Raw genomic sequence first — 14,160 nt, forward strand, 5'->3', positions numbered from 1 at the left:
GGTAATAGGGAGATCCTGTATATAGTTTGTGCATGGATTAATGGAACTTTCATCATCTGGGACTTGTTTGCCTGTGGTTTTATCTGAGTGATTTTGGGGGGGGGGGGGATGAGGTTGGACGCGTAAGCTGGATTGCACCATCGATTTCGTATAAGAGTGAGACGGATCTCGTATTTTTTGATGCATGTTGTGATTGGATGGATGACGGGACGTCAAGCCTGTAAGAGAATGAAATACATGTGATGTGTGAGTTGACGTATTGCCTAGTTTGATATAGTATGGTTCTGCTTCCTGTCAGATAGGTCTTGTGTTTTCCTTTTACACTTATTAGCAGACAATTCGAACTTCGCAAATGACTTATACTTCTTTCTCATGTACCCTATTAAGAAGTCGCATGTTTATATTTTTTTTATCTCCTGAACTGTTGCATTTCATCACTGCAAGCGATGTTACTACTAATCCGTCCTATCCGCAGAAGTCTACACACAAACGCACTGCGAGACATCCCTTCCTCTCGTCCCCTTCTTCCCGCTTCTCTTGGGTAAAAAAATAAACCGAACATTCATCCATTATGTAACATCCAAGTCCCTCTCTACCCCCCATACTCCCCCCAAGAAAAAAATACCAGAACAACCCCACACTCTCCACCTAACCGCCCACACAACCTCCAGAAAACCAAACTAACCAATACTCTGCCATCCGCCCTCTAATCCCCGTAAGCGATATTAACCAACACACGGGGACCCAACCGTTCAGCTTGGCCCTAACCCCACCCACCCCCCCCTAGTCTGCCCTTCACAAGATCTAATTTCCGATCTGAGCCGCCCCATACCCTACCAATAAAACTCACTCCTCTCCACTCTGAAAATAAAAAGAATCCCTGAGAAACACCATTACATCTGTGGGGAGGAAAAGAAAAAACTCTTGTGTAGTCACATTCTATCGCTTAAGCGCTGCGAGCACAACATAGCGTTTTACGAAACGCATGGCTAGAAGATAGGCGGGTTTGAATGGTAAGGAGAGAGAGAGAGAGAGAGAGAGAGACAGACGGCACAAGTGGAGAAACGGGAAAACCCCATACTTTCCGCTTGTGCGGAAAAGAAAATGATGTACAGGGCTGGTGTTTGTTTGTCTCGGGGATTTGCTTACAGGTATAGTATGCGGGTTTTATAGGTAATTTTGGAGTTGGAGTGTATGAATGCGGGGAGTGTAATGTCCGGTGTTTTGTTTGGGGATACGGAAGGGGTGGGAGAGTTTGATTGTCTGGTGGGTGAGTTTTGTGTGTGTGAGAGGGGAGGGAGTGAAGAGGGTTGAGTGTTGGAGTGTTTTTTTGGACATGACTTGGATTGGATTGACTTGGTAGGAGGACCTTGGGAAGGTAGTAGTTGCTAATTTTACAAGTACAAGTACATATCAACGATGGACGCCATCGTCTTGAAGAAATGTCCCTTAGAGTCTGATAATTTGTGTGCACTCAAAAAAGAAAAAGGGAAATCAAGACGTTGCAAATAAGACTTCCATTCATGAAGTTGACCCAGCAAAGCGTTTCACGGCCAAACCAAGTCTGAAAAATAGATATAATTGATGAATAGAAAATAACGACCAAAGGCCACTCAAGGCTTTGAGTCAAGAAAAAAGTGGCTAAATGTAAAAGAAAGGAATGTATGTCACAAAAAAAAGGTCGTCGAAATCCGATCGTCAAGAGAAAAGGCTGCTACAACTTTTTGGGTTCAACTATCCACCCACTGCAGGCCATCCTGCTTAAGAAAAGTTGCTGGTGCCAGTCTTGGTGGTGCCAGAGGCAACGCTGACACCCTTGACAATGATAGATTGACCACCGGAGCTGGTGACCTTGACGTCGACGGAGTCGGTACCGAAGCCAGCCGAGTTCTCGAAGAAGTTGTACGGCTGCCTCTTGGTGCCCTTCCAGGTCTTGCCGCCGTCGGTGGAGACCTCGAGAGAGGTGACTTGGATGTTCGCGTTCATGACTTGCATGGAGAACCAGTGGGCGCTGGTACCGGACTTGTTCTTGAGGACAATGGGGGTGGTGATGCCGCAAGGAACAATCTCCCAAGAGACGGGGATTATTCCCTTGGAGGGATCAGCGAGCTTCTTGAAAGCATCAGGGAAGAGATCGACGTGGTGAGGACCGCAGCCAGGGCATTGGTCGACGACCATGGCAGTGATCTTGTCGCCAGAAGGACCAGTGACGCTAACGCAGGTACCGCAAGCGTTGGCGGAATCCCAGTCAGAGTCGGTCAGCGCAGTGCCAAAGAGGCCACTGGGGAGCTTGTATCCTGTCAAGGAGCACATGCCACCATCGAGGTTACCGCCATAAAAGGTAGCTTCGCCGCGCTTAGATCCTGCGGAAGAGGTGTTGGAACCTGCCTTGGGGGAGACGGCCGCAGCAGCTGCAGAGGCAGTGGATGAGGCAGTGGATGATGCAGCGGGCGGCGCAGCAGTAGGATACGCAACTGGGGTCTTGCTCTCAGAAGTGGCCTCTACGGCCGGGCTGGACGCCAATTGGAAACTTGGGAGGGGAACTCCGGAAGGGGAGGGTGATGCGGACGCGAGTGGAGCGGAGGATGGGGTGGCTGCACATTCCGAAGCTGTTGGGCGGACAGTCACAGTGACGTAGTCTTCGACGGTGCTAGTCGAGGTCGAAGGCTTTGGAGGCATTGAACCATAGCCAGGCGCAGTGACAGTGACGTAGACCTTCTCATAGGTGGTGGCAGTGACGGTAGGCCTTGAGCAGGTGCTGGGCTTGCTGGCCGTGACATCTGCAACCTTTGCGGCTGTAGCAGTCTCATACACAGTCTCGTACTCGGTCTTAGTGTAGGTCTGGACAGAGCAGTACGACTCGGCGGCAGCGAGGCCCGCAATGGGGAGGATGGAGAAGATGGTGGACTTCATCGTGTCTGACTTCTAGCCGACAGTTTAGTTGTGACAAGGAATGTGATGAGTCGTATCAACGAGTTCAGGTAACGAGTGACAGCAGCGCAGCGGCTTGGAAAAGAGTGACTGGATGGAGCAGAAAGAATGACTAGAGTTTGGCTTTGCCACGAGGCGGACGAGATAAATGAAAGGTCGACTAACAGAGAGCGCCCCCGCCCAGGTACATAAACACCCAGGTCCGGCTGACACCTCATTTCACGAGAGCAGGGCAGCGGCGACGCGCTCGGACAAACTCCCTTGTGGAGATTTGGCCACGGAAGCGATTGGAAATAAGCTCATCTCCTGTTTAATGTTCCCTTGTTCAACCTGCCAAAGACGGGTAATTTTGTCGCACGAGCTGCGCATTGTACCTTTTGCAAGCTGTCCCCGTGCCCGAAACATACTCTGACAAGCCGGTGTCTGGGATCTGGACGAGCTAAGGTTGTTTCAGAAAAAGGCTTGAGTAATGCTTGGCGCAATGGTAACTGGGGGGCCGTGGGTGATGAGGTGCTGGGATGAAGGATGCGCTAAAGGAAAATCAAACAGCAGCGAGATAACGAGGCGGCAACACATTGAGCAGAATTTCATGTTCCTTGCTCGGCAGCCAACTTCTCAGCACATAAAGCGACGAGCAAGCTGTTGCAGTTCATCGCGGCGGTGTTGCGAGAAGTGATGTTCGCTGTACATGCGCATGCAGTACGGGTGCCATGCAGGTACAATATGTGCCTGAGGACCGAGGCGTTTCCACCGAACATCTTGTTGTAAGCAGCGCTCGGAACTTTATCGGCGCAACGACGAAACCGCATACATATTTACTACCGACTGGTCTAGAGCCGACCCATTGTAAATAATACCGCACATTGCCGGTGGATATTGAAATGTATGTTCTTAGGTGGATATCATGACGGGTCTCGGCACAACTTCTGCTCTGCTGTGATGTTAGGCCCGCTATAAAGACCAAAACAACACTTTGCCATCTGCAAACGTTCTAATGTGGTTCGTGGCGCAGGCTGAATCGATCGTGCTTATTTGTGAGAAAGCTAGGATACCACGGAAAATCCCGATGACAGTGCCTGTTGTGACATCAGATTGGGTCCGAACAGGACATCAGCAATTTCTGATCTACACACGTACGTACTTTTATGGCAGCCAAGTATTCCCCCTATACAGAATAACGGCATTCTTTCCGCAATGCCCAGTGTAGTCGCCGCATGTTGATGGTATGTTCAGCGTGGCGCCAAGGCGAAAATAGAGTCGCCAGTTGTAAGTGTTCGTCGCTCTCGATTCCTATTCGACCCCGACTTGCATGGTACTCTGTCGTCTCCGCTTTTGTAGTATTGGCATATTACATCCCTTGCGTTCTAGCACCTGATGTTCATTCAACAACGACGCAGAAGTTATTCATGCCTGGGCCATCTCGTATCTTCTTCTTTTCCGTGGTCGCCTTAGTGGGTTCCCCTGTCAAAATGAACATGTAGTAACACAGTTTTGATGTCTTCTTGCTGAACGTCATGTTGAAGCCAAGGCGGCCCATTATTTGGAGAAGTAGGTCCTCGTCTAGGTACCGGGAGTTGTCGACACATGGAAGTGGTAGAACGAAGAACAGTGCTGGTAGTGCAAGCAGGGAATCATCCACTCTTGCAGTGCTCCTTCGCATAAACTTGGTAATACGCTTCAGCATTTCGCCTCTGCCAGTGGCGTCCGGTACGTAGTTGAGTACTAGCGATAAGGAGATGATGTCGAAACGTTCGCCGTCAGCCGTTGGAAGTGGTCGTTGCATGAAATCTTGTTTCTCTATACCCTGTCCCTGGCTGTTGAGGTCGATCCTTGTCATATCGATGACACTCGAGTACTTGGAAATCTCGTTCTTAGTTGACAGAGCGCCGATTTCCAGGCATCGAAGTTTGGGCATGATGTGGCCTCGCTCTTTTGCTCCTAGCACGTGCGATTTTTGCAGCCATTCGACTAAGACCTTACTTGAATCACCACCCCGATCTTTTGCCTGCCCCTGTTTGCTTGCGGCCTGATACGTTTTTATACCTCCATTCTTTTCGATAGCTCGAGCAATCTCTTCTGCAGATGACAAGTCTCCCTTCCTCAGAGCTGCTGCGTGCTCCTTCTGTAAACGGTGATGGGTGCGAATGATAGTCCGTGATCGCTCAGAAGTCATCCGCTCTTTTGGCTTGCTGATGGGTGGCCGACCATGCGACAGAGTCTTCTGGCGCTTTTTTACAGCCATGATGGCGTTTGCGTCGCAAGTCACATGGTTCGCGCGAGGGCACGCCGAAAGCTGGAGATGCTGCATCTGGCGCTAGCACTAGCGCGAGTTAGCCGAGCCCTCGCACCCGACATGCCGTCCGCCGCAAAAATGAATTGCGACTCTCGACACTAACCTTCAGGACCACCAACACCGCCAAAATGGGACCCAAGCCAGCATCCAAGAGTACGTTCACGCCTATATCGCAGCCACGAGATCGAGAAACGAGCATGCATACGCACACAATGCGAAGTAGCGCCTGCACTCCAGCAGCGTGAACCTTTGCAAAGGAACTTTGCAGATGCGCCTCGATCAGCTCCCCTCAGTTTGCGCTCAATGCTAACAATGTTTGCAGCCGCCACCAAGACCGGCAAGCAGGCCAACGCCGCTGCCAAAGCGGCCCTTAAGGGCGTAAGCCTCCCCTGATCCTCTTGAGTCGTGTCAGAAATATACCTCTGACGGGCTGTACGTCTCGTGTGACGGACACAATTAACGAGATGACAGTCGTATGCGAACAAGAAGCGCGCCATCAGGAAGAGCACCAGCTTCCACCGGTATGCCCTAGATTGACCTTTTCAAGATTCACATGCTAATAATTTTTTCCACAGCCCCAAGACCCTCGAGCTGTCCCGCGCCCCTAAGTACCCTCGCAAGTCGGTCCCCCATGCTCCTCGCATGGACGCTGAGAAGGTCCTCATCCACCCTCTCAACACCGAGTCCGCCATGAAGAAGATTGAGGAGAACAACACCCTCGTCTTCATCTGCAACGTCAAGGCCAACAAGCGCCAAATCGCCGCCGCTCTCAAGAAGCAGTACGACGTCAGCTGCGTCAAGATCAACACCCTGATCCGCCCCGACGGCTCAAAGAAGGCTTTCTGCCGCCTCACTGCCGACGTCGACGCTCTCGACATTGCGGCTACCAAGCTCGCCATTGTTTAAATGAGGCGATGTTTGTACGAAGAGAGGGCATGGATAGTCATGATTAGGGTCCTGGTTATACCCGGCAAAGGAAAAAAGCGATGTGATATGCATGGCGGGCGTTCATGGGATAAACGTAGTCAAGGTTGACTTCGAATGAAACAAATTTCCGCATGGCGCCAATACCCAACTTGGTCCTGAAACAAACATATATATTTTTGCAGTTGATGATGATGTGTGACGTTTGACGTTTGAATTGTGTGAGCTGCAATGTTGTGTGTTTTTTTTGGTTGCTAGTATCGAGCAGTTGTCCGTTCTTTTTTTTCCATAGTAGCTTCGCTCATTGAATCTTTTCGTAGATGCATATCTGTTCAGCATGCCATTCCAGCGCATTGCGATATCCTACAGATGATTGACGTAACAACCATGTCCTATCCTCATTCATATCTCATCATTTCCTATCGTACATTGTCCCCTCCCCCAATTCCCATATTTACCCTTCCCTCCCTCCCTCCCTTCCATCAATCCACACATCTCTCTCTCTCTTCTTACCCCCTCAACCTCTCCAACTCCCTCAGCACCACCAAATTCGCATCCAAAAACCGATCCACACACTGTCGCATACACGGCTCCTCGTACCTATCCAATTTACCAAACTTGACCGTGCCCGTGGGGATGCACTTGCGGAAACAGGTGTCGGTTAGAGAGTGAATGGCTGTTTTGTTTTTTCCCTTCTGCGTTAGCAAATTTTTCCTTGCGCAATTGGTAGTTGAGACGAGGGTGTGGACTGGGGTGGCGGGCGAAAGTGGAGGTGGGAGGTGAGAGGGGAATGAAGAAGAACGTACAAGATTGGATTCTGGCCTTTTGGCCTTCGTTCATGGCGAATTGCTGGAGCTCTTGCTTGTCGCGGTCCGAGAGCTTGGTGAGGTCGAGGTTGCCGAGGCCGCTGCCGAGGGAGTCCATGGTTGGTTTTTTCTTGTCGTTGCTTTGGGGGTTTCGGAAAGAGTGGTGTTGGGGTGGTTGTGAAACGAGGGGTTTTGCGGCAAGGCGATTGTTTTTTTTTGGTTTGGGGAAGGCGAGTATACGGAGGTGTTTGGGGTGTGGATTTGCGGTCGCTATGTTTGATAGAATTTCTTGACGTACTTGATGGAGGAGGTCGGCGGTTTCTGCTGGGGTTGCGCCGATTGGAGGCGCGACGGGTGTTAGTCAGCGGGGTGTTCACGATCTTGTATTTTTTATGTTTGGTAGAGATGAACTATTACATTGTTTTATTATTAAACTTCAGATTTCAGTTCTGGTGGTGACTAGGAAACAAGTGTGAGACTGATATGTGTAAACACGCATGGGTTACATATCCGCCCAAACAACATGCTCTCTAACCACATTTCTTCCATCCTCACTTCTCATGATAACCTTTGGTGCTGTATCTACAGATCCTTCTACTGAGTCCGTGCTGGTACTCCGCTTCCAAATAGGAGCTATACTAGGACCTTCGACATAGAATAAGAAGTACGGCCAACTACCTTCCTTCTCACTCTTGAATACTCTCACGTTGGATATATACTTGTTTCCTCCCAACTGCCTTTTGTGCTGCATCAAGAAATATCCTGCCCATCGTCCAACTGGTGAGCCGAGTAGCGCTTTTCCTTCATCCGTATCCATGTTGAAGTTATGCCCTGGCCATCCATCTGGTTCGTCTTTTGGGGGTGATGGCGTACCCAAAGCGCGCTTGACATGTTGATTGGTTTCTTTGTTGATGATCATGGCAACGAAGAGGTACTTGGTATTTTCCAGACCTTTTGAATCATGTGCTCGGTTCCAAAAAGCCCATGCAATGTCAGAGACGCTACGTATAGCCGGAAGTTCCTCAGTGAGCGGCGCTCGTTTCCATAGTCTACGCGCTGCTTTGGCGGCCGAGGACAGTTGCATAGCATATACGGCGCCGGCCTCTGTATTGACGCCGATTGTATGCTCGGCATTTGTGACTCTGTACTCTTTTCCACATACTTCGTACCGCTGGTCGGCTTTTTCGGGCATCTTTCCGTTGTCTCCCAACTTGACGGCTGGACCATTGGTGTGTTCAATTGCGAAGCATTGGTTGGGTCCACCTTTTCCCTTGCTGCTTATCCCGATTCCGAGATCCGTAAAGGCTTTCTTGAGCATATGGCCGTCGCGACTGTCAAAGTTGCACTCGGGGTCTGCTTGCTTGGCTAGAGCGTCGTTGTTATCATTGTAGCCCCATTCGCGCAACTTGTCGATGAGATTACCGTTAAAGGGTGATTCTGCTGTTGTTGCTAAGCCGTAGAGACTCGCCGCGTCAGCATCGTTGCTTCTCATGCCTTGGAGCAGCTTTGCGCCTCGAGCAACAGAGAGCGTCCATGGATCGTCGGCAGCCGCTTTTACTGGCTCGGACCATTCTTCAAGAGGATGTTCGCTTGGAAAGGTGCTGTTGGTGGTACCCGTGGCGAGTTCGGAAGGGACGTCCGGGACGACGAGGCCGTGTACAAAAGTGGCGCATGTCGCACATGCAATGAGAAGGAGCAACCTCATAGAGGAAGAGCGCGATCGAGTCAACATTAGAGAAAGGACCACTGGAGAAGAGTGTTGTTTTGCCTTGACTTGAACAATCTGAATTTTTTATAATAGGCGTGAAGCGGCTTGGTGACAAGTGAAAGCAATCTAGAGCTATGACTCTGGGGTGAAAGGAAATGCGACAGAATCAGGTAACAGTCGTATCTGCGAAGCCTGTGAAACCCAACATCCAATGATGTATACGGTGAATTACGTAGTTCATGACTAGAAGGAAATTAGAGTAAATGCTTCAAAAACGCCAAATTCTCCCGGATATCGTGCTTTATGCATACTGAGAAAACAATGCCACGTATAGACTTTTCGCATCTCTATCCATCAACATCTTCTGTACCTATGACTCAAGGAGCTCTTTAGGTATGCAAGCAAACACAGTACTGACAACGGCCATTATGGCGCTGACAATGATCAGCACCCAGTTCATCATCTTCTCTCCACTGGATATCTCTTTTCCGAAAAGCTTCAGATGGAACATCAACGGTAAGATGATGCAAATGCTAAAGCAAGCGACACTTCCGAGAAGTGTCATGATGCGATCGAACGAGGGAAAAACAATAGCGATGAAAACAAACAAAACAATCGTGATGATGCGTAAGGAGATCTTGAAGAATCCCCGGGTGAGGCCATCCATGCCGTCCATGGAAGGTGACATGGCCAGAGATCGTGCGTCTAGGCCAAAGAGAAGCTCGAGGGTGCTTACAATGGGTCGAGCATTCAACGGAATCTTGGTCAAGGGGATGATGGCAATGCAGATGGCGATGAATACTGAAAGGCCCTTAGGGAAACCCTCGGTTAGAAAGACATTGCTCGTGATTTCTTCCAAGACGCCATCGCCGAACATGAGAATGCCAGCGCATGCCATTCCAACGTCGATAATGTAGGTGAAGATGTAGGTCACGTTGACAGACTTGCGGTACTTGTAAGGGTGTCGCATGTCGCGGTAAATGTTTGGAAAAACAGAATGGCCACCCCAGGGAGACATGAGGAGACCAAAGGAGAGTGGAACGGTAAGCCAGTTATCGGGGAACAGGTACTGTGGCATTGGTTGGCGAATGGAGCCGGGGGCATCTGGCTTCACAAGACCGTCGATCCAGATTGCGATGGTAACTAGTGGGTGTTAGCAAATGAGACTTAGGGATGCATAGTCATTTACTCACTTCCAAAGCAAGACATGACACCCAAGATCGATGTAAATGACAAGAAGCGGAGCGGCAGGAAGCTCAGTGGTATTAAAATCACACCACACAAGATCTTCCATTGCAAGATATCCCATCCAGGAATCAGCGCGTCCATACTATCAGCGAACAAGACCACGAGTGCAACGCAAGCTGCGAGCAACTCAAGGGAGAATAGCATGCTGACGGCCACTCGGGCTTTTGAGCCATATGAAACATAAGCCAAATCGGCGAAAGTGATCAAGGAGCCATCGACATCCAGACACTTGGCAAGCAATTTCGCAGTGTAGGCAGTGACAACGGCTGACCAGGCAAGGAAAACCATACCAATCAGCCAACCCGAGTACTTAAAAGCCAGAGGAAGGGTGAGCAGTCCCACACCCACCAACACGTTGACCGAATTGAAAATGGTCTGGGGCATGGTAGATTGACCCACAACCACGTTGATAATATGACCATCCTCTTCAACTTGCTTGACAAGAAGCGGTTCTCGCTCCTGTTCGGGCTCTGTAGCGCCCTTGAGCTGCTGCTCGGTGAACAATCGCCCGGCATGGCGCATTGAGGACTCATTGACGCGCGAGCTCAGACTGCCGTAGGCAGTGCCGTAGCTTGCTCCAAAGGGCGAAGATAGCGAGGGCTCAATCTGGAATATGCTAGATCCCCTTGCTCTCAGGCGCTGCTCGACTGTATGGGGCAGCAGCTGGGTCTGCTCGGTGGCACCTTGCTCTTCATCTGTGAGTGCATTGTCTGATGCACGCCTTCCCTCGGTCTGTAGGGCATTGCGCAGGGCTGATCGCTGGTCTGGGACGGGAGTTGGGAGGTCGCTGCGCGGAAAATCCGCCGCATCGGTGTCGCCGTCTTCGTCGGCGCCGTCGCTATCGCCGTCGCCATGCTCAACGCGGAATGAGGGTCGCACAGGAGTGATTTCGAAGAAGCCTGCTGCACGCTGCCATGATCGCGCGAAATTGTTGATACTGTTTACGCCGCCAGCGTCGCCCAGTGCGCCAAACTGCTGGCCGATGGAAGATCTGAGAGGCCCTGTTAGCTTCGTCACGCGCAACACCAAGATCAGGAGCCATGCTCACCGCCGTCGCCGCAATTCAGTCGCCGCTCCTGACCATCGGCCTCCGTTTGTCGCGTTGCTCTCGCCACTGGGGCGCCTCTCGAGGCGGTCCCATTGCACACGGCTGCCCGTGTCCGAGTCGATTGAGGCCCTGGCGGAGCCATCGTAGTCGTCCCAAGTCGAGGGCTGTTTTCCTCTGATGTCCATGGTGAGTGCCGGCAATGATGGGAAGGAGAACACACGACCAAGGGGCGCAAGTGGAGCACGAGGCTTGATATAAAAAAACTGGTTTGATTGAAACCCTGCAGGGGCGGGAACTACTGAATCAATACCTGGCTATCGTCGGGTTGAGATTGCACCCTGTGGATGCAGTAGATAACCAGGACGGAGCCATGACGGATGGCATTATATAAAGAAGCGCCGACCAAGGCATGGAGCCCTGGTGCGCAGCATCGAAAGACGCAGAAACCAGGAGCCATGGATCGCTATCACGAGGGGATCCATGGCCCCCGCACTGTAGCCGTCATAGGGTGCATGGCACGGGGTGGAAGCTATGGCTGATAACGCGGATGCCGGCAGCCTCGCGTCCGCTGTCTTCTGAGTGGCCAGCTAACCGAGCCAATGAGCATCGCCATACGCATTCTGTGCTGCCTATGTGTACTCTCTCTATGCTGGTAGATGGGAGAGAGAGAGTGTGTGTGCCTGATGATGATGATGATGATGCCAGACCAGATCAGCGGCCTGGTGTGAGCTCACAGTCAGTCAGCCCGAGACGCAAATCTTTTTCTTCACCCACGCCCGTCGGCTGCAAACACCCCCCCCTTCTGCTGCCGTCTGCACTCTGCGAACGCGTGCTTGCAGTCGCCGTGCGTGCCCCTACGTCGTCGCTTGCTGGCCTGCTCGCCTGCCCCTCGCCCTTCGAGAAAATCTCTCGACCCCACACCTCCCTCTCCAGCACAACCACCAACCCACCGCGACCATGTCCGGGAAGAACGAGCAGCCCAACGAGGCCGAGAAGAACATTGAGATCTGGAAGGTCAAGAAGCTCATCAAGCGTCTCGAGGCCGCCCGTGGAAATGGCACATCCATGATTTCGCTCATCATCCGTATGTCACCGTCGCGCAGCAGCCTATCCGCCCACCGACTGACTATCCAAAGCCCCCAAGGATCAGATCTCACGCGCCGCCAAAATGTTGGCTGAAGAGTTTGTACGTCTGCCACCTGATCTTGCGCGATTTATGTCCAACAACTAACGTTTGCGCGCTTCAGGGCACTGCCTCCAACATCAAATCCCGCGTCAACCGTCTCTCTGTCCTGTCCGCCATCACATCGACCCAGCAGCGTCTGAAGCTCTACTCCAAGGTCCCCCCCAATGGCCTCGTTGTCTACTGCGGTGAAATCATCACCGCCGAAGGCAAGGAGCGCAAGATCAACATTGACTTTGAGCCCTTCAAGCCCATCAACACCTCGCTATACCTGTGTGACAACAAGTTCCATACCGAGGCCCTGAGCGAGCTGCTCGAGTCTGACCAAAAGTTTGGTTTCATCATCATGGACGGAAACGGTGCCCTGTTCGGTACTCTGTCAGGAAACACGCGTGAAATTGTCCACAAGTGAGCCTGACGTACAACCCCCCCCACGTTGCCATACTAACGCCACCAGGTTCTCGGTCGACCTTCCTAAGAAGCACGGTCGTGGTGGTCAGTCCGCTCTGCGTTTCGCCCGTCTGCGTGAAGAAAAGCGCCACAACTACGTCCGCAAGGTCGCCGAATTGGCTGTCCAGAACTTCATCACCGCCGACAAAGTCAACGTTGCCGGAATCATTCTCGCTGGTTCTGCCGACTTCAAGAACGATCTCAACCAGTCGGACCTCTTCGACAACCGTCTGCAGTCCAAAGTCATCAAAGTTGTCGACGTGTCCTACGGAGGCGAAAACGGTTTCAACCAGGCCATTGAACTCGCAGGCGAGACTCTCAGTAACGTCAAGTTCATTCAAGAAAAGAAGCTCATCAACGAGTACTTTGACCACATCTCCAAGGACTCTGGAAAGGTCTGCTACGGTATCGACGATACCCTCAAGGCCCTCGAGGCTGGTGCAGCCGAGACTCTGATTGTCTTTGAAAACTTGGAAATCACTCGATGGGTTCTCAAGAGCTCTGCCGGTTCCGAGATCATCCTCCACACCACAAAGCTCCAGGAAGAGGACCGAAGCATCTTCATGGACAAGGAAACCGGACAGGAGATGGAAGTCATTGATCAGGGTTCCATGCTCGAGTGGCTTGCCGAAAAGTACCGCGACTTTGGTGCCAACCTCGAATTCGTCTCGGATCGTTCTTCCGAGGGTAACCAGTTCGTCAAGGGCTTTGGTGGTATCGGTGCCATCCTGCGTTATGCCCTCAACTTTGAACAGCTTGCCGAGGTCGACGACGATGAAGACGAGTTCTACGATGATTGACGGTTGTGCGCCCTCGCTGACTGCGAGGTAGCGTCTCCACTCGAGTCGAGTGAAGGAACGTCCGTTACCCGCGCGAAAAGTCTAAATGACGTATCCGGAGTCAAGGCCAGAGTAGTCGAGGCAACGACGCTTCGCCTCTCCAGGTTGTAAGATGGGAGTGCCTACGGAGGGTTTGCAATGTAGGTGGAAGTTGTGCTTGTTGATGGATTGCCCGCTAATAGTGTGCAGGTCGATCAACACCCATTCTTACCACGACCCGCTCTCGCTTGCACGGAGAGGCAGCAGTCTCGTCCAAGGCTCAGCCTCTTCAAAAACCCGGCCCGACAAGCTCTATCTTAGCTGTTGTCAGGACTAAAAAATGAGTGGGGTTCTGAAGAATGGTTATTGTCTTTGATTGGCTGCGACTCTCTCCATAGGGGAGGAAAGGAAGGAAAAAGGGAAGATTGCTCGCCCATATATGCGTCAGCTTGTCGCTCTCTCAAATTTAGCTGAATTAGAAAAGTGACTTTGATGTGTTGTCTTGTTTTTTTTAGATTTTTGTGACTGACTCGATTGTGTTTGTTAGAAACAATACTATGACGTAGTGTTTGTGCCCTATATGTACCTACAGTCCGTGTTATGTGGGCTGCTGCCACTCTGCATGTAGAGTCAACTTGTGTGTCCTGACGCCCTACATGTACTTGTATGTTGCCTGAGCACAAAAAGTACCGTTTGGACTGGTGTTGCACTAGCGCCGATACCGGGGGTGGTGGTTCCGACGGTCGTCCCG

General features: G+C 51.4%; 8 protein-coding genes across 8 annotated transcripts; 2 read left to right on the top strand and 6 right to left on the bottom strand.

Moving 5' to 3' along the window:
• Positions 1-1,761: 1,761 nt before the first annotated feature.
• COCMIDRAFT_90755 (carbohydrate-binding module family 63 protein) lies at positions 1,762-2,913 on the bottom strand (the record flags this gene model as incomplete). Its single annotated transcript, XM_007688077.1, has 1 exon — positions 1,762-2,913. One exon carries the CDS (start codon positions 2,911-2,913, stop codon positions 1,762-1,764), a length of 1,152 nt encoding a protein of 383 aa, XP_007686267.1.
• A 920-nt stretch (positions 2,914-3,833) lies between these two features.
• Positions 3,834-4,115, bottom strand: COCMIDRAFT_35209 (uncharacterized protein; the record flags this gene model as incomplete). Its single annotated transcript, XM_007688059.1, has 2 exons — positions 3,834-3,944; positions 3,984-4,115. The coding sequence occupies 2 exons, from the start codon at positions 4,113-4,115 to the stop codon at positions 3,834-3,836; spliced, it is 243 nt and encodes an 80-aa protein (XP_007686249.1).
• A 194-nt stretch (positions 4,116-4,309) lies between these two features.
• COCMIDRAFT_90655 (uncharacterized protein) lies at positions 4,310-5,173 on the bottom strand (the record flags this gene model as incomplete). The annotated part of the gene is made up of 1 exon (XM_007688078.1): positions 4,310-5,173. One exon carries the CDS (start codon positions 5,171-5,173, stop codon positions 4,310-4,312), a length of 864 nt encoding a protein of 287 aa, XP_007686268.1.
• Positions 5,174-5,352: 179 nt separating this feature from the next.
• COCMIDRAFT_90751 (uncharacterized protein) lies at positions 5,353-6,130 on the top strand (the record flags this gene model as incomplete). Its single annotated transcript, XM_007688079.1, has 4 exons — positions 5,353-5,377; positions 5,547-5,602; positions 5,696-5,745; positions 5,800-6,130. The coding sequence occupies 4 exons, from the start codon at positions 5,353-5,355 to the stop codon at positions 6,128-6,130; spliced, it is 462 nt and encodes a 153-aa protein (XP_007686269.1).
• Positions 6,131-6,672: 542 nt separating this feature from the next.
• Positions 6,673-7,057, bottom strand: COCMIDRAFT_45079 (uncharacterized protein; the record flags this gene model as incomplete). The annotated part of the gene is made up of 2 exons (XM_007688067.1): positions 6,673-6,824; positions 6,955-7,057. Coding segments are annotated over 2 exons (255 nt in total), but the record flags the coding sequence as incomplete, so codon positions are not given.
• Positions 7,058-7,456: 399 nt separating this feature from the next.
• On the bottom strand, positions 7,457-8,659 carry COCMIDRAFT_24834 (uncharacterized protein; the record flags this gene model as incomplete). Its single annotated transcript, XM_007688045.1, has 1 exon — positions 7,457-8,659. One exon carries the CDS (start codon positions 8,657-8,659, stop codon positions 7,457-7,459), a length of 1,203 nt encoding a protein of 400 aa, XP_007686235.1.
• Positions 8,660-9,032: 373 nt separating this feature from the next.
• Positions 9,033-11,143, bottom strand: COCMIDRAFT_24835 (uncharacterized protein; the record flags this gene model as incomplete). Its single annotated transcript, XM_007688046.1, has 3 exons — positions 9,033-9,805; positions 9,856-10,901; positions 10,959-11,143. 3 exons carry the CDS (start codon positions 11,141-11,143, stop codon positions 9,033-9,035), a joined length of 2,004 nt encoding a protein of 667 aa, XP_007686236.1.
• Positions 11,144-11,915: 772 nt separating this feature from the next.
• Positions 11,916-13,391, top strand: COCMIDRAFT_90789 (uncharacterized protein; the record flags this gene model as incomplete). The annotated part of the gene is made up of 4 exons (XM_007688080.1): positions 11,916-12,042; positions 12,095-12,144; positions 12,206-12,549; positions 12,599-13,391. The coding sequence occupies 4 exons, from the start codon at positions 11,916-11,918 to the stop codon at positions 13,389-13,391; spliced, it is 1,314 nt and encodes a 437-aa protein (XP_007686270.1).
• Positions 13,392-14,160: the final 769 nt, after the last annotated feature.

Source organism: Bipolaris oryzae, assembly GCF_000523455.1.
Source record: "Bipolaris oryzae ATCC 44560 unplaced genomic scaffold scaffold_37, whole genome shotgun sequence".
Lineage (NCBI taxonomy): Eukaryota > Fungi > Ascomycota > Dothideomycetes > Pleosporales > Pleosporaceae > Bipolaris > Bipolaris oryzae.